Source organism: Rattus norvegicus, chromosome 19 (assembly GCF_036323735.1).
Source record: "Rattus norvegicus strain BN/NHsdMcwi chromosome 19, GRCr8, whole genome shotgun sequence".
Taxonomy (NCBI): domain Eukaryota; kingdom Metazoa; phylum Chordata; class Mammalia; order Rodentia; family Muridae; genus Rattus; species Rattus norvegicus.
The window spans coordinates 41,059,694-41,084,719 of NC_086037.1; the positions used below are offsets into that span (position 1 = coordinate 41,059,694).

The 25,026-nt window shown below is 51.0% G+C and overlaps 2 protein-coding genes and 1 long non-coding RNA gene across 4 annotated transcripts; 1 reads left to right on the plus strand and 2 right to left on the minus strand.

Annotated features, from left to right (window-relative positions):
* Positions 1–149: 149 nt before the first annotated feature.
* Prkaca (protein kinase cAMP-activated catalytic subunit alpha) lies at positions 150–23,496 on the minus strand. Of its 2 annotated transcripts, none has more exons than NM_001100922.2 (10): positions 23,315–23,496; positions 15,756–15,817; positions 15,274–15,402; positions 9,954–10,052; positions 8,674–8,756; positions 6,118–6,244; positions 5,939–6,034; positions 5,685–5,807; positions 1,623–1,787; positions 150–1,312 (listed from the first exon to the last, which is right to left on the minus strand). In NM_001100922.2, the coding sequence occupies exons 1-10, from the start codon at positions 23,358–23,360 to the stop codon at positions 1,187–1,189; spliced, it is 1,056 nt and encodes a 351-aa protein (NP_001094392.1). In that variant the 5' UTR covers positions 23,361–23,496; the 3' UTR covers positions 150–1,186. The 2 variants fall into 2 exon arrangements, with proteins under 2 accessions (NP_001094392.1, XP_006255281.1); XM_006255219.4 differs by lacking the exon at positions 23,315–23,496 and adding an exon at positions 19,466–19,604.
* Positions 15,824–19,459, minus strand: Smim46 (small integral membrane protein 46). The gene has a single exon (XM_063278637.1). The coding sequence runs from the start codon at positions 18,154–18,156 to the stop codon at positions 18,007–18,009; it is 150 nt and encodes a 49-aa protein (XP_063134707.1). The 5' UTR covers positions 18,157–19,459; the 3' UTR covers positions 15,824–18,006.
* On the plus strand, positions 19,778–22,649 carry LOC120098559 (uncharacterized). The gene is made up of 3 exons (XR_005496882.2): positions 19,778–19,915; positions 20,000–20,041; positions 22,382–22,649. It is a non-coding gene; the product is annotated as an uncharacterized LOC120098559 (long non-coding RNA).
* Positions 23,497–25,026: the final 1,530 nt, after the last annotated feature.

Here is a 25,026-nt window from a genome sequence, read left to right on the forward strand (position 1 = left end):
TGGTGTGGCGGAGGAAGTACAGGAATTCCAGCTAAACCCGGTTTCTCCAAGGTCCGGAGGCCGGGGTCTCCAGAGGATGGACACTGAGGTCCGAAATTCCCTTTCCAACACCCTGAGGGTGTGATCGAAGTCGGGAATACCAGGGACACTTTTATTTTAAAACAAAACTTTATTGGTAATAGTTTTCAAATATGTTTACAACAGCACACTGTTCAAGAGGAAGTCTCATCCTTCGAAGCACACAGGTTGAACGGCCCCTCTCGCCCACCCGGGGCCCCCACCCAGGCCTGAGAGCTCCTCCTTTTTGGGAGAAGTTACGAGAGGGATAAACACAGGGATAAACGGGGTCATATCCCCAGCAGCTCCCCACCTTTCTATTGAGAGAAAAAGCACAATCAGAGTGCTTTTGGGGGTGCAGTGAGTGGGGACACACGGCAAGAGGTGATGGACAGCTGACAGCTAAGCTAGAAGTGAGCGCCCAGGATGGGGAGGGGCTTCTTAGGGGGGCTGGTGCACAGAACAATTGGCATGAGACCACTGGAAAGGGGGGCCGGGAGGCTAGCAGCTCAGGGCGAGGTTCCAAGCCCAGTTCCTTCCTTGACAGAGTCAGTTGGCTACCCGGGTCTCATCAGAATGGATTTAGGGAGTGGGGGTGGGGTTGAGAGGGGTGGGACAATTTGGAGGGTGGGAGGCACTGGTGGAACTTAATTTAAATGAGGAAAAAAAAAAAAAACCCCACTGGCAAGCAGCCCTCTGTACAGGTCATAAAATCTCCCTTTCCAGGTAGGGCTGCATGGAAGGGAAGGTTGGCTTTACTGTTCATCCTTAGTATCCAGTGCTGGGGTAGGGGTGGAGGCTGAATTTGGGCCCCTCTTTCCCTACTCGCCCCTGGATACACCAGCAAGATTGAGTATGACTGGAGCTAAGAAATTCATTGAAAACAGGCAGGGAAGGGTGGAGGTGAAGGGAGAGGGGGAGCAGCTGATGTTGCCCCTTCCCCAGTATCTGACTTTCCTGCTCTCCTTAACCCTGGGGGTGTGGAGTGGATGTTAAATTAGATGCATGGAACTCTAGGGCCCTCTGGCTGTTCGATCCAACCCCCCCACCCCCAACCAGAAAAAAAAATAGAAAGAAAAAGAAAAAAAAAAAAAAAAGAAAAGAAAACCCATGGGGCACAAGCACACCCCTAAAACTCAGTAAACTCCTTGCCACATTTCTCATTGATGGAGACCCGGATCTCTTCCTCCTCATAGTCGTCAAAGTTACTCGTGTCCCCAGGGCCTTTAAACTTTGGTATGAAGGGAGCTTCCACCTGGATAGGGATTAAGAAGCAGCCAGAGTGCGTTAGCTGACCTTACCATTACAATAAAAATGAATGGCTTAATACTCAGAAGACACTGCTGGGACCCAGGCCTGAGCTCACCATTCAGGTGGAGTGTCTTCTCTGCAACCCAACTCACCAAACGAAGTCACTTCCCAGAGGATATTTCCTGCTTACGGCCACAAAGTGGCCAGAAGAGCCCAGCATCCCCCATATAGTCCTGAACTTGCTGGGCTGTTTGTATTATCCTATCCATAATTCCTTGCCTTTCCAACTTGGGGCATGGGGAAGAGAAGCCCACCTTTCTCTGATAGATGGCGATCCAGTCAGTTGTGGCAAACCACTTGTGGTTCTTGATGTCATTGACCCCGTTCTTGAGATTCCCAAAGCGCTTGGTGAGATCCACCTGCAGAAGGTTCCGAAGCAGGTCCTTCAAGTCAGAGCTGAAGTGGGATGGGAACCGCACCTGGAAGGGGTGTAGATACGAGTGGGGTGCTGTTCATGCACTTTGGGGGTCCAGAATGCTGCCTTTTCCATTTCTGACACAATTCCCACTCCCTCCTGACATACCCCAGATATACACCTCTGTGCAGCCCTGGCTGTCCTGAAACTCTGTAGACCAGGCTGTCTTCAAACCAAGTTCTGGGATTAAATGTGTAGCTCAAACTGACCTTGAACCCATGATCCTGTGTCCTAGCCTGAGTACTAGAGCTATAGGTATGTACCACAGCGCTCTGGCTGACTGGTACCTGTTCTATCCAATAGTCCTACAGGGAGAATCTGTTAAGATGGCTTGTGGGCAGGGCTGGGCAGGGCAGGGCAGGGAAGTAGTGGCCCATGCCTTTAATCCCAGCACTCAGGAGGCCCAGGCAGGTGGATCTCTGTGCCTTTGAAGCCAGTCTGGTTTACAGAGGGAGTTCTAGGACAGTCAGGGCTACACAAACAAACCGGCTTGGGGGGGGGGGGGTTGACAAAACAAACAACAAAACCACTCAAAAACCAACAAAAAGATGGCTTGTTGGAGCGTGCTAGCCTTCACTGATGATCCTAACATTCAGGCAAGGGCAGGTGGATCTCTGTGATGTGAGTTCAAGGCCAGCTTGGTCTGTATGGCAAGATCAGCCAAGAGTACATAATAAAACCTTGCCTCGGGTTGGGGATTTAGCTCAGTGGTAGAGTGCTTGCCTAGCAACTGCAAGGCCCTGGGTTTGGTCCTCAGCTCTGGGGGGGGGGTGGGGGTGGGGGGAGAAGGGAAGACCTTGCCTCAACAAAATCCCAAAAACTCATTGCTGGACCAATGAATGGCTTTGTTCTTGCAAAGGTCCCGGGTTTCATTCCCAGCATCTACATGTTGGCCTCTAACCACTGTTAAGTCCATTTCTAGGGGATCTAATGCCTTTGGCCTCCAGGGGTCCTGTACTCATGTCACGTACATACAGACACACAAAGTTAAAAAACACACAAAGTTACATAGTTAAAAAATAAAGTAGGGTGGGGTTGGGGATTTAGCTCAGTGGTAGAGCGCTTGCCTAGCAAGCGCAAGGCCCTGGGTTCAGTCCCCATCTCCGAAAAACAAAAACAAAAACAAAAACAACAAAAACAAAACAAAACAAAAACTAAAAAAATAAAGTAGGGAAACTATCAGCAGAGATGGCTTGGTGGAGCTAGCACTACAGCTCTGGGCCAGGTCAGGAGCCCAGCATACACAGGCCTCCACTTTTAGGCCCCAGTGGCCATGCAAACAAAAACCATGTTGAGTGTCTTCCTGAGTTTGCTGGCTTGGGAATTCTGGGTAAGGCCTGAGAATCTACAACCCCAAGGTCACAGGGAACAGAACTGTGGGAGGTTCTGTCTCAGGTCTGTAGACTTGAAATGTACCCTCAGCTGGGATTCTGCAGGCCTCTGAGTGGGGTCTGAGAGCTTCTAAAGTAAGGATAGTTCCTCAGTCTGGATAAGATAGCTTGTATCCATCCAGTCGTGCACCTCCAGAGGCCCTTAGCCCTGTATGCAGCCTCTGGATTTACACCCATAAGAACTAGCTTCTAGGAGGCAGAGGTGGTGGCAAACCCTGTCGCTCCCACTCTTGGAAGACTAATGCAGGAAGGTTGAGTTCCAGCGCTACATATTGAGACCTTGTAAGTCAATCAGTCAGTCAGTCAGTTAATCAAACAAACACCCACAAAAGGGCTAGCGGTGGCTCAGCAGGTAAAGGTACCTGTTGCTGAGCCTAATAATCTATCTAAGTTTGCCACCCACATCCCACATGGCAGGAGGAGAGGACTGACTCCTTTACGCTGTCCTTGACACACACAGCCAGTCTCAGTGCCACAAACACAATGAAGAGATGTAAAAAACTGAAGGGAACAAGAACCCAGGGTGAGGAAGAAAAGAACAAGGAAGGAAGAAATGAGGAAAGGGAATGGAGACTTGCAAGAAAAGCAAAAGGAAGGAAAGAAACAAAGACAAGAACCCAACTGGTCCCTGTTAAGCCTTCCCGGTGCTGTGTGACCTTGGCCAGAGCCCTTAACCTCTCCAGGCCTGCACTGGTCTCAATGACATGGGGCAGATATCCCAGGGTTCTGTGTGACAAGATAACAGTCAGGGCCCGTGGGAACTGTAAATTGCTACAATGGAGATTATACTCAACCATGTGTGGTGGCGCATGCCTGTCCACCCAGGACTTGGGAGGCAGTGGCGGCACCCAGAGTTCAAGGGTAACCTTGACTATGTATGGAATTGGGAGTCCGATTTCAATACAACAAAATGTCCTCCCGTCTTCCTCAGTCTTCTATGGAGTTTTTCTGTACTCTCTCAGCCACCATCTAGGACATTTCAACTTTTCATTTTGGGTTTCTTCTGAATGATATTCTGTAACAGGTCCCAAAATTTGTTTCCCTAACCTTACAGCAATCCTGCCTCAGTCTTCTGAATGCTAGGGGGAAAAGCACTTACTAAGGCTCATTTAATCCCAGCAGAGGCAAAGGCAAGCAGATCTCTGTGAGTTTGCTGGCATACTTAGTAAAATCTAGACTACCTAGGGCTACAAAGTAAGAACCTGATTTAAAAAAAAAAAAAAAGCAAAACACAAAAAACAAAAACAAGACAGAAAAAAGAAAAGAGAAAAAAGAAGAAAAGCACATGGCTGTCTTTCTTCTGTCTCATGGGAGGTGTGCACATCCACTCCTAGGTGATAGTGTGTGCTCAGCCCCGAGGACCACAGCATAGAATACTGTCTCTCCTCCAACCTCCCAGACAGGCAGATGGATAGATAAAATGAGGTTCAGAGAATCTAAGTGACTTTGTCTCAGTTTCACCCAATAGTTTGTCACAGGATTGGGACTTGGGGAGCAGTGAACCACTTATGGAGACTTGGAGCCAGCCAGTAGCTGTTGTCAAAGACAATAAAACAGGTGGGGTGACAGCCGGGCTCCCCTGCTAGGTAAGGCTGGTGAAGGCAGAGCTGTGACTCTCAGCGCTGCTCCCCAACCCCACTGAGGCTTCCACTTGATTCCCATGGTGCAATCTTAGACCAACCACATGCCCTTTCTGTACCTTAGTATCCTTACCTCTCCTACAGGGGTGCCATTTCTTCAGGATAAGGCTAGAGGGTGAGCCAGGGCTAATGAATGGTGAGGACAGGAATGGGCCTCCTGAAAGGTCCGGTCTTGGGCTCTGTCTTTGTCATGGACAAGGTTTTACCCTGTAGGCCCTGTGCCAGGTTGGTCTGGCACTTATGCCAATCCTCTGCCTCGGACTTCTGAAGAGTGCAGAACGTTTAAGTCTACACTGTCATGCCAGGGTCACTAAGGAGACTACATCTGGAAGGAATAGGCAGTTGCAGGTCCTGCCCACAGCAGGGTGAGGCTTGCTGGTATGGCTGGGGTCGACACCTGGGAACTGAATGAGTTTGGTTTGTTCTTCTGGTCTGGTGTCAAGGTAGCAGCTTCTGTAGCCAGAGCTCTGATGTGGGTCAGCTTGGGACATGCTTGGGAGTTCAGTCCTGTCGTTCGTGTGTGTGTGTGTGTGTGTGTGTGTGTGTGTGTGTGTGTGTGTGTGTGTTACACACATGCTAGACTACAACTCTCCCGCTGAGCCACACCCCTGTCCCCTTCACGATAGACTCCGGGCGAGTGCTCTATGGCTGAGTCATATACCCCTGTCCTTGATTTTCTGTTTCACTATTTCTTTAGCCCATGTTATCCTGGAAATCTCTATGCAGCCCAGATTGGCCTCAAACAAGATTTTCCTGCCTCAGGCTCGACTGTTAAGACAACAGGTCTGTGACAGCACATTTTGCCTTGTGAGGACATGTGACAGGCTGTTTTGATTCCTTCCAGGGATGAACTCCATCTCCTGGCCTCACCTTCCCAGAGACGATTTTCTCATAGATCTGGATAGGCTGGTCAGCGAAGAAGGGCGGGTAACCAGCAGCCATCTCGTAGATGAGGACCCCGAGAGCCCACCAGTCCACAGCTTTGTTGTAGCCCTAGAGCAAGATGGGGGGGGGGGGGCGTTCGATGAGGCAAGAAGGTGAAGAAGGAGATGACTCTTCAGGGGCAGGGCGGGCTAATGAGGTGGAGTAGGCCTCAGGGGTGGGCAGGCTGGAGAGGTGCCTACTTTGCTCAGGATAATCTCGGGGGCCAAGTACTCGGGGGTCCCACACAAGGTCCAAGTTCGGCCTTTCACACGCTTGGCAAAACCGAAGTCTGTCACCTGTAGGCACAAGAATGAGCAGTTGGCAGAGAGAAGGGCTGCAGGTTCCAACTGTGCCCTCCAGTGCCCTCCCCCGCAGGTACCTGAATATAGCCCTGCTGGTCGATGAGAAGGTTCTCGGGCTTCAGGTCCCGGTAGATGAGGTCCAGGGAGTGCAGATACTCAAAAGTCAAGACGATCTGCGCCGCGTAGAAACGGGCGTGGGGCTCACTGGTGGGACAAGCCGGGAGGGGATGTGTGGGTGAACATGACCACATCCCCTCTGTGTGCCCACAGAGCAAGATACCCCATGTCTAGCTAATCAAAATGTAGACTAAAGGCTAGAAATGCCACATACCAGTTGTCCCAGTTATGTGGGAGGCTGAGGTAGGGGGACTTCGTGTGCCCAAGATTTCAAGGACAGCGTGACAGACACCCAAACTCTATTGTAAAAACTGGGGAGCCTGACATGGCGGCACATATCTGTCACTATAGCACTCTGAGAGGCAGAGGCAGAAGCATTAGCATATCTGAGGCTAGCCTGGGCTACATCAGGTTCCAAGCCAGCCCAGAATACAAAGTGAGACCCTGTGTCGAATGAAACAACAAAAATCAATTCCCCCTGCCTGCCCCATTCTGAGCTGAATAATTCTATCCTAGATTTGGACTAGAAGGCTGAAAGGGACAGGTGCCTTGCTGAGGAAAGAAAGTGGTTTAAGGAAATTTTGTCTGCTGAGGAGTTAACTTACTTAAGAAAGTGGTTTAGGGAATTTTGTCTGCCAATCAGAGTTTTGGAAGAAAGTCATCAGGGTACAAACAATTGTCAACACAAAACCACCCTGCAGGGCAAGACAGCGTCGTATGTATACCTTGAGCCCAAGCACCCCAGAGGTCTATGAGTTCTAGGCCAACCTGGTCTACATGGCCAGCCAATGTTACATAAAACAAAACAAACAACAACAAAACCAACCCTGAACACCTCACAGGTTTGGTCATCAAGGACTACAGTTCTTGTTGACTTGTGTTTGTAAGAGGCAAAGCTCAAGTTTATAGAAAGACGGCAATTTGTAGAATTTAAAAGAGGAAACCCTGTCTCTCTGTCTCTCTCTGTCTCTCTCTCTCTCTGTGTGTGTGTGTGTGTGTGAGAGAGAGAGAGAGAGAGAGAGAGAGAGAGAGAGAGAGAGAGAGAGCGCGAGCGAGCTGTGGCTCTCAGCAGTTGCCCAGAGACAAATGAGGAGAAAGGGGGAAGTCAAACATGGGCTGTTAGCAGCTCGGAGGGCAGTCACAGGGTAGCTGCAGGAATATGGAAGGGCTGGGAGCTTTTGAGAAAAGGAATCACAAAGCAGCAGGAAAACCGCACCCCATGAACAGCCAGCATCAGAACGATAGAGACAGAAAAGAAAAGGCTGCCCCTTCTGACACAGGAGAGCCTCACAGTGGCACAGAGACTGCCATTCTGGATTCTGTTTTGAAGGTGGTAGCTGACAGAGCAGCTTTCAAAGCAGCCTAAGCTGGTCTCAAATTCCTGATCGTCCTGCCTCTAACACCCTGAGTGCTGGCTGGACATTGGTGAGCACACCTTCAATTCCAGCAGAAGCAGGTGGATCTCTGAGTTTGAGGCCAGCCTGATCTACAGACTGAGTTCCAGGACAGGAAAGGTTACACAGCAAAAACATGTCTTAAAAAACAAACAACCTCACCCCTGGGAAAAAAAACCACAGTAACAACAAGAACAATGTGTGTGTGTCAAGTAACATACTAGTATAAAACTTAAAACTACATAAAATTATCCACTAGTTTAAAAAGGGGGTGGGGGGGCTGGGGATTTAGCTCAGTGGTAGAGCGCTTACCTAGGAAGCGCAAGGCCCTGGGTTCGGTCCCCAGCTCCGAAAAAAAGAACCAAAAAAAAAAAAAAAAAAAGGGGGTGGGGCTGGAGAGATGGCTCAGAGGTCAAGAGCACCGACTGCTCCTCTAGAGGCCCTGAGTTCAAATCCCAGCAACACATGGTGGCTCACAACCATCTGTAATGGGATCTGACGCCCTCTTCTAGTGTGTCTGAACTTATATGTAATAAATCTTTAAAAAAAAATCTTGCGGGGTTGGGGATTTGGCTCAGTGGTAGAGTGCTTGCCTAGGAAGCGCAAGGCCCTGGGTTCGGTCCCCAGCTCCGAAAAAAAGAACAAAACAAAACAAAAAAAAAATCTTGCTAGATGTGGTGGTGGGCTCCTGTGACTCTAGGAAGCTGAGGAAGGGCTAACCTGGGCTACATAGTGTGATCTCATTTTTTTTCTTTCTGTGCTAGAATTCTTAAAATGGTACTGAGTTCCACCCCTAGCCACACCAATTCAAATTTTGACCCCTAGGTTACCGTGACTGGTCACTCAACCTGGCTGACTGAAACATCGAAAACTGCTTAGCATAATAGGAACAAACCCCACAGGGGCTGATGACAGTCGCTTATCCTGTTAGCACTCAGGAGGCTATGAGTCCAAGGCCAGCTTCAGCTACACAGCTACAGTACAGTTCACATGTGAGCGCACGCACATACACAAAATCCCACTGGGACCCAAAGATCACACTCCATTTCTAAGCACATTGGACTCCTACATGTCCCTGGATGGTTTGGTGGCCCTAGGGTGGCAGGGATGGGGCCTGCTTACCTGAACCTCCCAATCCGCCGTAAGTGGGAGAACATCTCCCCACCAGGCACGTACTCCATGACCATGTACAAGTTTGAGTTGTCCTGCAGGAGGCAAAGAGAGTCAAGGCCTTGTCCCCACACTGGGCCCAGCTGAAGACCATGGTGGCTTGAAGGGGCAACCTCGGGGACATCTATCTTCCCAGTTGTTCATGTTTTAAGCATCAGGAGCTGTATTTTCTCTGGGAGCAGGGAGAGGCAGCTGCTTTTCTGTCCTCACAGGGAGGCAGTGAGGATGCAGTGAGCTACAGTTCTGCAGGAGCTTCTGTCTCAGGCCTCGAGTGTCACCGTTTGCCAAACAGTTTGCAGGACCCAAACCAAAACTGTATGGGACATGACGGCACACAACTAGAGTCTCGGCTACTGAGGAGGGCAAGGACTCTGAGACCAGCCTGGTATATAAGAAGAAAAATGTACGCTTTGCTAAAAACAAAACAGAAAGTACTACAGGTCACTGGAGAGGACAGCTCAACTCTTACCAGCTCACAACCTAGAGAAGAAGAGACGTTTACAGGTCTGGGGAGGTGGCTCAATTGTAGAGCACTTGTGCACTGCATACAAAGCCCGGGGTCCATCCCTAGCACCGTAAGAAACAATACAAAATATGATACAGCATGATGGTAAACCTGTCATCCTAGCACTCAGGAAGCTGATGCAGGAGGATCTGAATTCTAGGCCAGCCTGGGGTATATAGTGAGACTCTGTCCCAAAAACCAAACAAATGAAACAAAAAGAAACAGGAACTAGAATTGCTATATGACGTCTACACAGGGGATGTCTGGGAATAGACTCTGATGACTGCCTACTCTGAGTGGTGTTCTCACATGTCCTTATGCACCTGCAAGAACTCCCCACCCTTATGACCTCACAGTGTGATGGCTGTGCTGAGTCCCATTTTGCAGATGAGAAGAGCAAGGCTCAGTGTGGCTGGTCCCTCTCCTGCAGGGTGATGCCCCTCCCTGGTTGCTTGGTGGCAGTTTATGTTCCTGGGCTGAGTCAGGATGGTGACTCTCAGCGAGGTCATTCAGGATGAGTGATGTGCCTAAGGTTACCAAGTTACCGGCTGGCTAACTTAAGAGCTAACTAGAGGTGCCCAGGGCCCCAGTCCACCCGTTTCTGGCATTCTTCCTCCAAGGATCTTCTTCCTTGAAAGCAGGTGGCCCCAACCCTGGAGACTAGGGAGCTGTGTGCCCAGGAGTTGGCTAGGACTGGCTCTCCTCAAGCCCTGGCTGTGGCCCTTACCTTGAAGGAGAATTCAAGTTTGACCAGGAACGGGAAGTTGACAGCCTGCAGGATGCGCTTCTCATTCAGAGTGTGCTCGATCTGCTTCAGCTTCACCACCTGAGGGACAGGGGAGCATGATAGGGGCCGTAGTCCCTAGCCTGGCTCAGAACTAGGAGTACAGGACTGGGGCCATTGCTTCAGTCAGAACGACGCAGATAACCACAGTGTGGCTGTCTCAGAGCCAAGGGTCCACAAAGATCAGAGCAGATAATGTGGGTGCAATGAGGAGCCCCACAGACCAGAGAAGTCACAGCTTGGGGGAGGGAACCTGGGGCTTAGAGATGCCTAGATGAAGCAGCTGGAAAAATCTGGAAAGTAGGGGGAGCCAGAGAAGGCTGCCTGCAAGAGCAGGAGACTCAACTGACACCAGAGAGGTCCCAAAAGGTATTGGAGGCTTAGAAATCGGTTTCCCTTTTTCTAGGCAAGTACTTTTATCTTTGTAGTACTGAGCATGAAACCCAGGACCTTTCATGTGCTAGACTAGCTCTCAATCACTGAGCAACATTCCTGGTCCTTTTAAAATGTTCTACTTATTTTTTAAACATTTTTTAAAATGTTCTACTTATATTTGTCGGGAGTCGTCTGTGCACAGTAAGCCATACATGTGGAAGTCAGAGAACAACCTGAGGAAGTCTGTCCCCTTTCACCAAGTGAAACTCGGAGGTCAAATTCAGCACCTTTACCTACTAAGCCATGTTGTCAGCCCCATCCCATCCCAGCATCTTTCAAGCACATTTGAAAGAGTCATGAAGGGAAATCTTTTCAGCTTCTACACCCTTTCTTGCCTTTCCATGGATTTCTAAGTGTAAGGTGATCTGGGTTTGGTGCACACTTGAAAGATTGAGGCAGGGGTCTCTGGAGTTTAAGAGCAAATCTGCCTATACAAAGTTGCTAGCCTAGGCTATGTGAGACCTAGTTCAACACACATACACTTATACACACACACACACACACACACACACACACGCGCACGCACGCACGCACGCACGCACGCACGCACGCACACCCACATGAACACACACACACACACACACACAAGTGTACACCAAAAGTAAAATACAGTACATTCCAAAGCCATTTAACATGGGAAACAAAATCACGAAATGTTTCACTAGGCATAGTGGTGCATACCTGTATTCTTGGCATTCAGAAAGACTTCTAGAAGACAGCCTGGGCTACATATCAAGACCTTTCTCAAAGGCAAGGCAGTCAACTTTGATCCAAGTGTGACGCCGCCGTTCAATCCCTAGAACCCACATGGTAGGAGGAAAGAACCAAGTCCTGAAAGTTGTCTTCTGGCCTCTACGTGTTTGCTGCGGCTCTCACCAACCTCCCAATTAAAGATGCACTCAAAGGGGTTGGGGATTTAGCTCAGTGGTAGGGTGCTTGCCTAGCAAGCGCAAGGCCCTGGGTTCAGTCCCCAGCTCCGAAAAAAGAAAAAAAAAAAAAAAAAAAAAAAAAAAGATGTGTTCAAAACCAGTGGCAGCAATGACAATCAAGCCTGACATGGTTGGACAACCAAGCTGACATGGAAATGCATGCTTATAAATCCCAGCATTTCAGAGGCAGGAGGATCAGGAGGAGTTCAAGGCTATCCTTGACTATAGTTAGTCTAAAACTAGGGCTTTGATCAATGATACTCTGTCTCAAAACCACCCAACCTTTACATATATTGGTAGCATAGAGATGGCTATGATAGACACTGTATTAACCAGAAAACATGTCTAAAATATAGTCCAGGGCTGAGGATGTAGCCCAGCAGTGCAGCATTTGCTTAACGTGTGTGAGGTCTTGAGTTCTAGACCTGGCGACTGAAGGGGAAAAAAAAAAGAATGTCACCCGTGACTTCGGACGTTTTTGATGGGCTGCCTAAAAATGTAGAGACCCCTCCTGTTAGGCTATGGGGGTTGCTCAGTAGCCAAGTAGCACCTAGGGCGTGAAAGGCTCAGATACAATTTCCAGTACCACACAAAACCAGTCATAGGTTCTGTGACTCGTGCTGGGTTCCCATCGGTGGTGCTCCCTCTGCAGCACTGTGAGCATCAGATCGGAGTCAGAGGTCTTCATGATCTGGACAGATGGCTTACTAGAGTTGGTTCCTAGCACCCATGTCAGGTGGTTCACAAATGCCCATGATTCTAGCTCCTGGGAGATCCAATGACTCTACCCACCATGGATACCTATAAACATACATACATACATACACACAGACAGACATACAGACATACTGACAGACAGACAGACAGACAGACAGACAGACAGACAGACAGACACACACACACACACATAAATTTAAGAAGAATCTTTATGGAGCGGTTAGGGAATGGCTCAGTCGGCAAAGTGGCTACTGCACAAGCATGGGGCATGGGGTGGGTCTCAGTTCAGACCTCAGCACTCACGGAGAAGTCAGGTATGGTGGTCCATTTGTAACTCCGCAGGGCACAGGGCAGGCAGGTGAACCCTGGTGTTTGCTGGCCAGCCAGCCGCACACCAAGTTCAGTGACATAAAGTGGAGCCCCAGGCATGGTGCATATGTCTTTACAGAAGGCAGAGGAAGGCTGATCTCTTGAGTTTAAGAGCGGCCTGTTTCAGAGTGAGTTCTAGGACCGTTAGGGCCACAGGAGAAACCCTGTCTCAAAAACCTAATCATAGTAATCATAACAACAACAAATGACAACAATGTGGAGCGACTGAAGAAGAGACCCAGCAAAGGTCTCTGGAATGAATGCACGGCACACACAGTCTTTATGAAAACCTACTACACATGGTGGCCCGTGCCTGTTAATGCCAGACTCTGGAAGCAGAGGCAGGAGGATCTCAAATTTGAAGCCCATCTGGGCTACATAGTTGAGAGCCCATTTCAAAACAAAGGTTTTGTTAGTTTGAGACCGGACCTCGCCATGTCGCCATGAGAATGGTCTTCATTCTTCATCCTGCTTCCGCCTTGCCTCCTCAGAGCTGGGCTGTTGTACCACACAAATTTGTTTGTTTGTTTGGTTTTGGTTTTTTTCAAGACTGAGTTTCTCTATGAAGCTCTGGCTGTCTTGGAATTCAGTCTGTAGACTAGGTTAGCCTCAACTCAAGAGATCGGCCAGCCTCTGCCTTCTGAGCACTGGGATTAGAGGTGTGTGTCAACATGGCCAGCTTCCACCACAAAATTTTGTGTGTGTGTCTGCACCTCTATGTATGCAGTCATGTGTGCACATGCATGTTGAGAACAGAAGAGGACACTCAGAATTTTCTTCAATCACTTGCCATCTCCTGTATTTTTTTTCTTCTTAAGAAAATCTTCAGGTTGGGGTTGGGGATTTAGCTCAGTGGTAGAGCGCTTGCCTAGGAAGCGCAAGGCCCTGGGTTCGGTCCCCAGCTCCGGAAAAAACAAAAAACAACAACAAAAAAAAAAAAAACCAAGAAAATCTTCAGGGCTGGAGAGATGACTCAGCGGTTAAGAGCAATGACTGCTCTTCCAGAAGTCCTGAGTTCAAATCCCAGCAACCACATGGTGGTTCACAACCATCTGTAATGGCATCCGATGCCCTCTTCTGGTGTCTGAAGACAGCTACAGTGTACTCACATACATAAAATATATAAATCTTAGGAGAAAAAAAGGAAATCTGTGTGCTTGTATGAGCATGGGTGTGTACACCATGGTGCACGAGTGGGGACCAGAGGACAACCTCAGATGTTGTTCTTTATCTTCCCTCTGCTTAAGGGCAGGACCTTGTCTGCTGCTGCATCTGACAGGCTGGCTGCCCTTGAGCTCTCAGGAACTGCCTGTCTCTGCCCCATCTCCTAGGAAGAGTGTGATACACGTGGGTGCTACTGTGCTGGGCTGTGTCTGCTCTGGGAATTGAACTCTTCTCTTCATCCTCCAACTCACTAAAGTCTTTTCTTTAAATTCAATTATTTTGTCTGTGTGTGAGTGTGTATGTGTGTATGTGAGTGTATGTGTGTGCATGTGTGTGTGAGTGTATATGTGTATATGTGAGTGTATGTGTACGAGTGTATGTATGTCTGTGTGAATGTGTGTATGTGTGAGTGCGTGTGCGAGCATGTGTATGTGTGTGTGAGTGTTGTGTGAGTGCGTGTGTATGTGTGTATCTGTGTGAATGTGTGTATGTGTGTGCGTGCGTGTGCATGTGTATGTGTATGTGTGCATCTATGTGTGTGTATGTATGTGTATGTGTGTGGGCGTGTGTGTGTGTATGTGTGTGTGAGTGCGTGTGTATGTATCTGTGTGAATGTTTGTGTATGTGTGTGTGTGTGTGTGTGTGCATGTGTGTGTAGGTTTCTGGGGATTGAACTGAGGTCATCACGTGGGGTAGCAAGTGCCTTTAACTCACCCAGCCGTCTCTCCAGTCCTATCTCTACCTGGACCTCATTTTTTGAAACAGGGTCTTTCACTGAACCTGGAACTGGTTATGCTTCTTGGCCAACAGGACACATATACACACAAAGTTTAAACATTTAAAAAAAAAAAAAAAAACCTTCTATGCAGGCCAGGCAGTGGTAGCTTGTGCCTTTACACCCAGCACTTAGGAGCAGGGGCAGGCAGACTTGTGAGTATGAGGCCAGCCTGGGCTACATAGCACTGCACAGGGAAAATTTTTGTCTTGGAAAACAAACAAGCAAGCAAACAAACAACAAAAAAGAACTTCTGTACTTCTTTCTGTGCAAACCTTTTCTGCAGACCACCCTGATCTCTGTCCAGCTGCAGATTAACCACAGGGCTGGCTATGTTGAGGAACGAAGGCCCTTCTCACCCTGGGGTCTGATAGATCGTGGAGCATCAGGGGATATGAAAGTGACTGAGTACCCATGAGGACATGTTCCAAGCCACTGCTGAGCACAGACGGCCAAGTCTGCAGAGCTGTGGCCTGGGTGCACGGTTACTCGCACAGACCCTCACACCCTCTTCCACTTTCTCCCTCTTTTGCAGAGGTGAGGATGGAGTCCAGGGCCCACCCCAGCAGTAGACAGTAACCACTTGTGGATCACTTACAACGCTTAAGGAAGGAAGCACACATCCGTCCCTTACTCTCTGGACTCAGCACAGTCTTTTGCAAGTGGCAAGGCCAAGTTGCCACTGGACCTTTCTAAACCGGCGGACCGGGGAGGCTTCCACTGCTAATGTACAGTGAACTGCATGTATATTCTTGTGGAGCTCTTGGAGCTGCCAGCAGTGAGCGCAGAATAAATGGGCAGAAAAGCAATGTAGGTGGTGGTGGGCTTGGCACGGTGGGCAGAGACAGGAAGGCCTGGCAGCTGGTCATCTTACCTTCTGCTTGTCCAAGATCTTCATGGCATAGTGGTTCCCACTTTCCTTGTGCTTCACGAGCATCACTCGCCCAAAGGAGCCGGTGCCAAGGGTCTTGATTCTATCAAAATGATCCAACTGGGCTGTATTCTGTGGGCAAGGATGGGAGGGGTCAGGGGCACCTCCCTGCAGCCTTCTAAGCTGGGGAGTCCCCTGTGTCACCGGCAGAGGGGGCTCTGGGGAGTGGGTGGAGATGACCCAGGGGACATTCTTCCAGGCAGGGTGGCAGAGGCCAGATCCGGCCCTGGCCTGGGGCCCAGGAGCTGCTGGCAGCTGCATGGGGAGCAGGGGCTGCCAGGTGCAAGGATACAGTGAGTAAGGCCGGGCAATGAGAAGCCCGGGGCACCGTGAGCAGTTAGAGGGAATGGGGCAGGGCTGGGTGGGGCACACAGTGACCAAGCTGGGGACTGTTGCCTGGGTACTACTTACTCTGAGGTGCTCACCTGAGAAGGGGTCTCCCATTTTTTCAGGAAATCTTCCTTGGCTTTGGCTAGGAACTCTTTCACTGAGGGTGAGAGACAAAAGTTAGGTGAAAAGTCCTTGCTTCGAGGCACATTAAGTTTTTCCACTCTAGTAGAAAGTGGGGTACAGCTGTTTCAAGCCAGAATCTGATATTTTACCAATGTCTTTGGGGGATCCCAGAGGCAACCTGGGACATTTTGATTGGACTGGGGCCCAATATTCCACTAATTACAGAGGTATCAGATTCTGGTAACACTCGAAGAGGGTACATAGGCACTTGGGAACACAGGACCGAGAGGCACACAGGCCAGCCCACCCCGCTCTCCCCAGCACTGACTGACATTCCTTGGCCAGGGTTGTACCAGCTGAGGTATTAATAGCCTCTGATCTGGCTGCTCCTCTGTTGAGGCCGGGCCCTAGTGAAAGCCTGCAGGGCTAGTGTAGCAGGTGCCCTTGGTGGGCTCAGCTGTCACCTTGGCCTTTGCTGGCTCTGTGCCTGCCTGTGCTGAGGGGAGAATCCTCGCCTGAGCTGCTTCACTGGGTGCTTCCCTTCAGGCACACTCCTCCCAGGCGCCTACAGCATTCTGAGGCCAGCATCTCAGCTCCTAATGTAGAAGCTGTCCCTGGTGACTGGCTGGGGCACCCATTTCATTCTCTTATTTGATTTGTTTGACCACCTTCTTTACATCTGTTTTAACCACTTAATAACTCAGAAAAATAAGGCCTGAAGACAGTTCACTGTTGTGTGTGGCTATAGAGGCAGCTGGGGTCAGGACTTCAGGGTGGGAACTCAGAGTCTCTGTCTGGATGCTGGCCAGCTGTATGTCTTGGGACAACTCATCTCTCTAGGTCTGTTTTCTCCAGGAGCAAATGGGGATAAAACCATGACGACTTTGTAGGGTGCTGGTGGGACGAGTCCTAATTCCACATTGGCAAAGGAGCTGGGGCAGTGGTCTGGTGCCCTGGTGCCAGGTTTGTGGTATAGAAATGCCAGCCGTTCTTTCTAATGGTCAATCTTAGCCGGCAACTTAACTATATCTGGAATCAGCTAAAACCCCAGCAGTCAGGCATACTGGTGAGGGGTTTTCTCAATTGGATTATTTGAGATGGGAAGACCAGCCCTAAATCTGGGCCATACCCCCTGGTGACAGCCCACATAAAAGGCCATGGAAGAAGGCAACTTTGCCCTTTGCCTACTTGCCCTCACTCGCACTGGCACTAGCACTAGTCTGTCCTGCTGCAGAAGCATTCCTTCGCTCGTGCTAAACCTACTTCTTCAGGATTCAGTATCCAGTGCAGACTGAAAACCACCAGCTGTCCAGGAATCTTCCAGAACCCCAGCACTAGTTTGGGACTGCTGACATATCCACTCTTGGGACTGAACTGCCCCAACCACAGACTATAAGCCACTCTAATAAATCCCATATATAAATACTCACTCTATCAGTTCTGTTCCCTTAGAGAAGTATGATTAATAGTTTCTCTTGATTTTTATTTTCTTTTGAGACAGGGTCTTTCTCTACATAGCTCTAGCTGTCCTGGAACTCAATGTGGTGAGTCCAGATTAGCTTCAAACTCACAGAGACCTATTTGCCTCTGCCTGTCTCTCGAGGGCTAGGATTAAAGGCAGGTACTACCACATCTACATCAAGCCCTCTCTTGGTTTTCTGAGAGGATCTTACACTGTAGCCTAGTATAATATGGGACTCACTAAATAGCCCAGGCTTTCCTTGAACTCAGAGCAGTCCTCCCAACTCAGGCCTGTTAGTATGGGGATGGATGCAAATGGACCAATATACCTAGACATTTGGGGTCAGGGGGACAGTACCATGGGGAACGAAGTTACAGTGATGGCACAGACTTAGAGTATCAACATCGAAGGCAGTTCAAGGCCAACCTAGGATATATAGCAAGAACCCGTATTGAGAGAATGGGGCTGGAGCTGAGCTCAGTGGTAGAGCACTTGCCAGGATGCACAAGGCCTAGTTCCATTCCAGCACAACACCACAAATGAATACAGGGCTGTCATCCCAGAAGGAGGCTAAGACAGAAGGATGTCAAGCACAAGACAGGCCTCTCAAAAAACAGGACATGCGAAGGAGGTGGTGGTGGACAACAAGACCTAAACCAGGAACCCCCCCACTCACCTGCTGCCTGCCTCTCCCAGCAGAGTATGGCATGGGGGTTAGGTATCATGGGGCAAACTGGGGCCCATCAGTTCCCAGCCAGGATTCAGGGTGCTGACTGAGGCTTTAGTCCCCAGAAAGTGCAGCGCAGGTAACCCAGGAAACGGACAGCCAGATGGGCCCAGAGGAACAGTTGTAGCCACAGCTGGAAGGTGACATCGTCCTCACACTCACTACTTCCAGACCCCAGGTCCATCCCAGGCAGCCCTGGGTTCTATCTGCAATCTCCTCTTTGCTGGAGTAACAAGTGCCTCTTTACCAAGAGGTCTGGGGGTTGGGGAAGGAGTTGGTTGCCACGGAAGCATTTAAAGGCACCTGCTCCAGACTAGCCAAGGTCTGCAGATGCTCTCCTTGGCAGTGGGAGGTAGGAAGATTCTCTAGAGGGTGTCCCTCTGGTTGGCCTGCCCTGCCAAGGATGCCCGTAGCTCCCAGAATGTCTTCCCAGTGGAACAGTCTACACGAGGTTCATGCACCCAGAGTACTGCCCACCGGCAGAGGTGAAGGAGTTAAGGCCCAGGCCCATGCAAACAGGCACCTGCTCTCCAGAGGTTTAAGAAAGCGCAGAGCTTGTTAATTAGCTGAAAGAACAGCTGTGAAGGAAGGCCAGGGTGGAGAACAGTAAAAACACTTTATCTGCTCCTCTGAGTTTTCTCTCAACACAGAGCCCCCAAATCCTGTTACCCCTGAGAAAAATGGACACATCTGGTTCTGTCTTGTTCCTCTGCAGGGGAGAGGGGAACGGTGTCCTGGGTTGTCCTTGGCCTCTGTCAAACCTTGCCCTGCGCTTGGCTCTGTTCTCAGCCATGAAAGTCCAAACCGGAAATGAATGGCTAAACTTGAGTGGGGGAGGGGATGGTAGCTTTAAGCGTCATCTTCCTTCTTTCCAGGCTCCCAAAAGCTGAAAGGTCTGCAGCAGCCTTCCTGGGGCTGCCTGGCACCCATGGACCCCTGCTGCCAACAGGAAGTGGATAAGGCGGGTAGCCTAGCAGCTGCTAGCCGTGGAGCCTGCAGCCCTGCCCACTTCCCTCATTTGGAAGGGAAGGGTGCCATTGGCCTCCACTCTCTGGATCTGATGTGCTGTGAAAACTCCAGACAGCTCTAGGAAAGCCAGACCCACAGCAAGACATGGAAATCACCTTGGATTCAGATGTGGGGTCACAGCAGCAGGCAAGAGTGCACTGCACTATATTCCCAGTTCAAGGGGGAGCCCCGACACTGTCTCCAGGCAGGAGTCAGGGTACCAAGCTCTACTGTACCCATGTCTGAGCGGGAGCCAAACTCCAGATAGACCATTTGCTTTGGTCTGAAACAGACCATTTCTCTCTGTTCTTCTTTCTCAGGTTCCCTAGCCCAGGATTTTAGGAACAGAGGGGTTTCCAGGGATACCCAAGGGTCCACAGACTCCTTCTCTCCATCTGCTCCCCTAACCCCCCTCACAGCCCCTCCCTGACTTAAGGGGCAGACAGTGTCTAGGAAGTTGCTATGACAACAGGGCTCAGCCTCACCATCGTTGGAGTTGGAAGCCATCACTCAGTCTTTCTCAGGGCACTAGCACTACGGTGGCTGGGAAGCCTCATAAGATCTGCTGCACCAGTGTGGCTGCCAGTCTTGGGGGGTGCCCTGCCTGTAGAGGGAGCCAGGGAGTAATAGGGTGGGAACAGGAAGAGAAACTCAACCTGCAGACTAATGGGTGGGCAGATAGAACCCTTCAAACTTCTGTTGGCCTGACTGGGCAAAAGGCAAAGCTGCCTGGGAAGACCCTCTAGGGCACCCATACAACTGCCGGTGATAGCAAGGGTTTGACCCTTTTGAGTTTCTATAGGATGCTAGAAGGCAACAATTCTTTCCATCTAGAAATGTCTTTTCCTCAGTGACTGGATCAGTTTGTCTTTGGGACTTCTTCAGGGCTCCCTCTGACCATGCCGGCCACTCTCCCTATGGGTCAACTCCCTGCGGTATGGACTGGCTGAGCTCTGAGCCCCACTTGGCTGTTAGAGCTGGGAGTCTCCTGAGGTCTGACCTTTCCCTCTGTCCTCTAGGCTTCTCATCCTGGCCCCTGTCAACATCTACATCATTTAAAGGTGAGTCTCCCCCTACCTTTTTCTATACTGGGCTGCTTCTAGATTCTTGCCCTCTTTCTTGGTCAAGGAGACAGCAAACCCTGCCTGACCTGGGCGTTTCCATGGTCATACGGTGGGCTGCGAGATGCCTGTTTGGTGCCTAGGAAGACCTAGGCATCTTCCTGACCTCAGTGGGGTAGATGAGTGGCAGATGAAGTGCAGGCGCCCTCTACAGGCTGGTGTGGCTACTGCCCCTGTCCTGCTTACAAGAGATACCCAGCTTTATTTCTTCCCCTAAACAGCAGCTTCCAAGACAAGAAACACTTCCTTTCTTACCATGTTCCCCTCTAGGGGTGGAGGGATGTCTCCAAAGTCTGACTGGGTCTCAGGGGCAGAACACAAAGTTATTCTGAGGATGTCTTAATATCCAGTTATATACATAGAGATTTTTTGTGGTACAAGGTAGGGGCTGAACCTAGGGCCTTGCACATGCTATGCAAGTACTGTACTACTGAGCGGCATCTCAGCTCTTACTTACTTTTTGTTTTGGATAGCTCCTCCTTAAATTGCCCAGGCTATCTTAGAATTTAAGATTCTCTTGCCCAAGTAGCTGGGATGACAAGCCCGTACCAGAGACTACAACAGGCCTAGCAATCTCAGGCAGGAATAGCTTAGGACCTATGAATGGAAATGAGCAAAGTGTTTATTATTTCTTTTAAAGGCTGTGTCTCCTTTGTGGCCCAGGCTGGCCTCGAACGTAGTTCCTTCTGGATCACAGTCCCTCTCTTGCTGGTTTGAGACTCTGGCCCTCTTTTATGTTTTTAAATGTCTCTATACATTTATTGTGTGTGTACACACATTCTTGTGGAGGTCATAGGATAACGTGAAGAGCCAGCTCTCTCCTTCCACCATGCAGATCCCAGGGAGACAATTCAGATGGACAGGCTTCACAGCAAACATCTTTACCTGAGGGCCATCCTGTAGGACACAGGTTTTGTATTTTGATGCAAGGTCTTGCTGTTACCCAAGCTAGCCTTTAAGTTTTGGGCTTAACTCAATCCTTTCCCTCAGCCTCTTGGGTTGCTGGTACTGTCAATACACACTACTGTGGGGTTTATCATTTTAAGTTAAAACATGACTGGGGTTTAACTCCTGCTGACGCACCTTTAGCGTCTGAGTTGAAGGCTGGACACGATGATGCTCGCCTTTAATCCCAGCTCTGGGGAAGCTGAGGCAGGCGGATCTCTGAGAGTTGAGGCCAGCCTGGTCTACATTTCAAGTTCCAGGCCAGGTAGAGCTATACAGTGAGATCCTGCCTTTAAAAACCAAAACAAACAAAAGAATGTCTGAGTCGAGGCATTGCGGGGTCCAGGAGATATGCCGCCGGTAGACAGATCTGGATGTGAACTCTGCCTGTAAGCCATCATCTGTATCAAACTCAGATGGCTCACTTGGACAAAAACCATCAAAGTGAGTATGCCTGTGGTAACCATTTAACTTAGCCCTCCTGATGCACGGATTTCATCCGTACAGCTCACTCCTGATCTTTTCCTTGGGATCTTCCCTGCTCTGTGGTTCAGTTCTGTTGTGTATGTCTGATATGCTTTAAACTTCTCTAGCACCGTGCTCGGCTCTCAAAGAGGCCACTGCAGCACATAGTCCACTGTGTGTACAGTCCACTGTACGTACCATCTACCTCCTGGTGGGCCTCACCAGCCAAAGCAGCTTAGCCCTTCTCCCTCTGCCCCGGGGCCCCTCCAAGCCCAAGCCCAAGACCTTTTTGGGCACTGCCCACCTGCTCCTCTGTCATCAAGCCCTCAACTACAAGCACTTGCCTCTCTGTCCCCCGCCCATCGGTGAAATGCCAGGCCTCTTAAGGCTGCTCCTCTGCTGGGCTGAGCTCTGCTGTTTGAAAGTGGGGGGGGGGGAGGGGCAGGAAGTTCTTGGGCTTCTTCAGTGGCATTCTGGGGACTCAGTCACTGAGAAGGGCAGAGCAGATCAGAGCCTCCTTTTTGGGTAACTGGAAGGACTTCTCAGCTGCAATACTTCTACGGCTTAGAGTGACACCACTTTAAGACATGGAAGTATTGGGGACAGGGCTCAAGACCCTTTCGGAAGTAATTTCAAATACGGAATTACTTTTTTTTCCCTGGCTGGAAAAATTCAGCATGTTTATGGATGGGGGAAAGAATACACTCATTCTAGGTGAGCCCTCAGTATACACAGAATCCATCTGTCTTAAGCAAACAAAATTATTAATGTCACCTATTGCTGGATGGGGTTACTCCAACCCATGCAATTCTTCTTTCTAATCATCCCAATTCAAGTCCAATGAGCCTTTGCTATTCATTTCATCCTCAGCTTTGAACCAGCCCCAGGGACTGGGTGAGGGACAGAACAGCAGTTGTGAAACGACCATTTATTGAGGGGCCTTCCTTCCAAAGAACCCAGACCTCAGGCAGGCCAGAAGGATGTTCTGCCGCTTTACCTCACCCGCAACCCAAGAAAAAGGACAGACGCAATGGCTCTGAGCAAGACCAGCTCGAACTTGGATGTGGAAGCGCAGAAGCAGCTCTCTAGGTTCATAAACAGTCTGCCACCCCAGCCAGGGCCAGACGATTGCACGGAGGAGGTGGAGTGACAGGATGAGAGGGGCAGAGGGACCCAGAAAGATCTTGTCCCCCATGCCAAGTGACACAGAAGGGAAAAACAATGCAGGAGGTGGCCCTGGGAAATGCTCGTGGGGTGAGGGGGGGCCTGAAGGGGGGGGGCTGTGATGAGGTGAATCGGGCAGGGGTAGGAGAAAGATGGCGGGGGCTGGAGGGGGAGGGGTGTGGTCACCAAGTGGCCAAGGTCCCTGCAGCGTGGACCCCACAGCACTTCTGAGACTAGCAGGAGCCTGGATCAGGGTCAGGCATTGGGGCGCTGTGTGGGAAAGGTGAGTGACGAAGTGGGAGGGGAGATTAGAATCTGGGGAAAGGGACTAGGAGAAGAGGGGGTGGGATGGTGACAGGGCCCCATCTGGGGCCCCGGCGGTCATACATGCAATGGTTGGCAGTGACAGCTGGGTGGGGGGGCACGGCCTTTGCAGTGGGGGATGGTAGGCCATGGGCACGGGGGCCCTACTGGGGGCAAGGTACTTCTGCGGTGATCGGACCCCAACGTGTACAGGCAGCAGGCAGGGGTGCAAGCAGACAGGATTGGGGGGGCATATGGGGGAGGGGCCATGCAGTGATGGGCATTGCGCGGGCAGGCCGCACGTAGCGAAGATCAGGGTGACGGCCAGGCACTCACCGCTCTCCTGCTCGCTGCCCTTCTTGGCGGCGGCGGCGTTGCCCATCGCGGCGGCGTCGCGGCCGGGGCCAGTCCCGGAGCTGCGACGCGGCGGGTGCTAAGGAGGCCGGCGGCCCCGGAGCGCGCTGGGCAGCGGAGGCGGCGGCCCCTGGGGCTGGCTGCGCTGGCTGCGGCGCCACGACCCCCGCCCAGCCCCTGCTTCCCGCGTCTCTCTGCGCCCGCCCGCGGGGGAGCCTCAGCCCAAGTCCTCTGTCCGTGACGCCCCCGCAGTCCACCTTCCATTGGTTCAGGCCTCCCTGACTGACAGCCCCACGCCGTTGTTCATTGGCCCTCAGGAACTCTCCCGCGCCACCATAGGCTCCTGGATGAGTGACGCGAGTTGCAGACTCTCGTCCATTCACGGGCTTGTGAGGCCGCAGTCGGGCGGGCGAACCCATGTGATTGGTCAAAAAGCCCGATGGGGCTTGGGGCTCGCCCTGAGAAGCCGTCGATTGGCGGAGACGCGCGGCCCCGGCGGGTGTCAGTCCCGGGGTGAGAGGGCGGGGCAGCGGCGCAAGCTGCGGCCCGGGCGGCGGGCGGGGCGGAGGCTGCGGCGGCGGTGGCTGGAGGGTGGCCGGGTGGCAGGCGCTGCAAAGTGCGGGAGGCGGCCCGGCGGACGTCCGTGCGGCACTGTGCGCGCTGCAGTCTCCCGCCCCTGCCCAGTGCGGCAGCGGCTACGGGCCAGAGGTTGACGCCACAGCGAGCCGGCGCAGCGGCTGTCCACCTGCCGGGGGGGGGGGGGGGTAGGGGCGGGCTGGAGCTGAGGGTCAAAGGTCGCCGGGCGCCGTTCGGCGTCATTCATAAGGCCTGACACTGGGCAGCCGTGACCCAAGCAGCTCCGGGTCCGCTTTGGTTTGCTCGCGACACAACCGGAGTTGCAAGGAGATGCTGGACCCAGAACTTAGGGCGGGCTGGGAGGAGACTCTCAGTGTCCACTCTTTGCTGAGGCTCAACCGAGGCCTCTGAAAAGTAGTAACAACGGACGCAGGCCAACTACATTACTTCTTGTACCTAGCATGTTGGGACTGTCATATTCCCATTTTGTGGAGGCACAGTCAGACTAGTTCCTTGCTCTTAACTAATCTTCATTGCCTAGACATTGCCAGCAATAACCTGCCCTCCGCGGGCAGGCGGAGAGCCATTCTGCTTCCTTCTGGATGCTCATCTTTAAATTTTATTTTTATGCAGTGCTGGGGATTGAACAGGTTGCCTACTCCCTGCTAAGTAACCACTGTACCACTGAGCTTGAACCTCACTCAGTTGGTTCTAGCTGCACTGTCAGAACGTGGTCAGTTTCCCACTGTGCCACCAACACTAGAGGCCTGACACTCTGCTGGAGGGGTCTCCTGCACACACACTACTAGGTTGATGTTAGAACCCCCATCCTCACACACTGGATGCTGGCACTCTTCCACCTTTCTGCTGCCCGGGACAACACAAACCACCTCCAGACACTGCTAAATGTACTCTCTGAAACAAAATTATCCCCACCCTCACCCCTCACCAGAAGAGCACTGTAATAGAGGGTAGCCAGGGTGGAAGGTGCTGTGGGGACAATGAGCTATATCTCCCAGACTCCAAAGGGGAGTTGACTCTGAGGTAATATACCCATAGACACTGCTCAACAGTGCACACCCAGCTTCTAAGCTAGCAACTGTATGTACTCCTGCTAC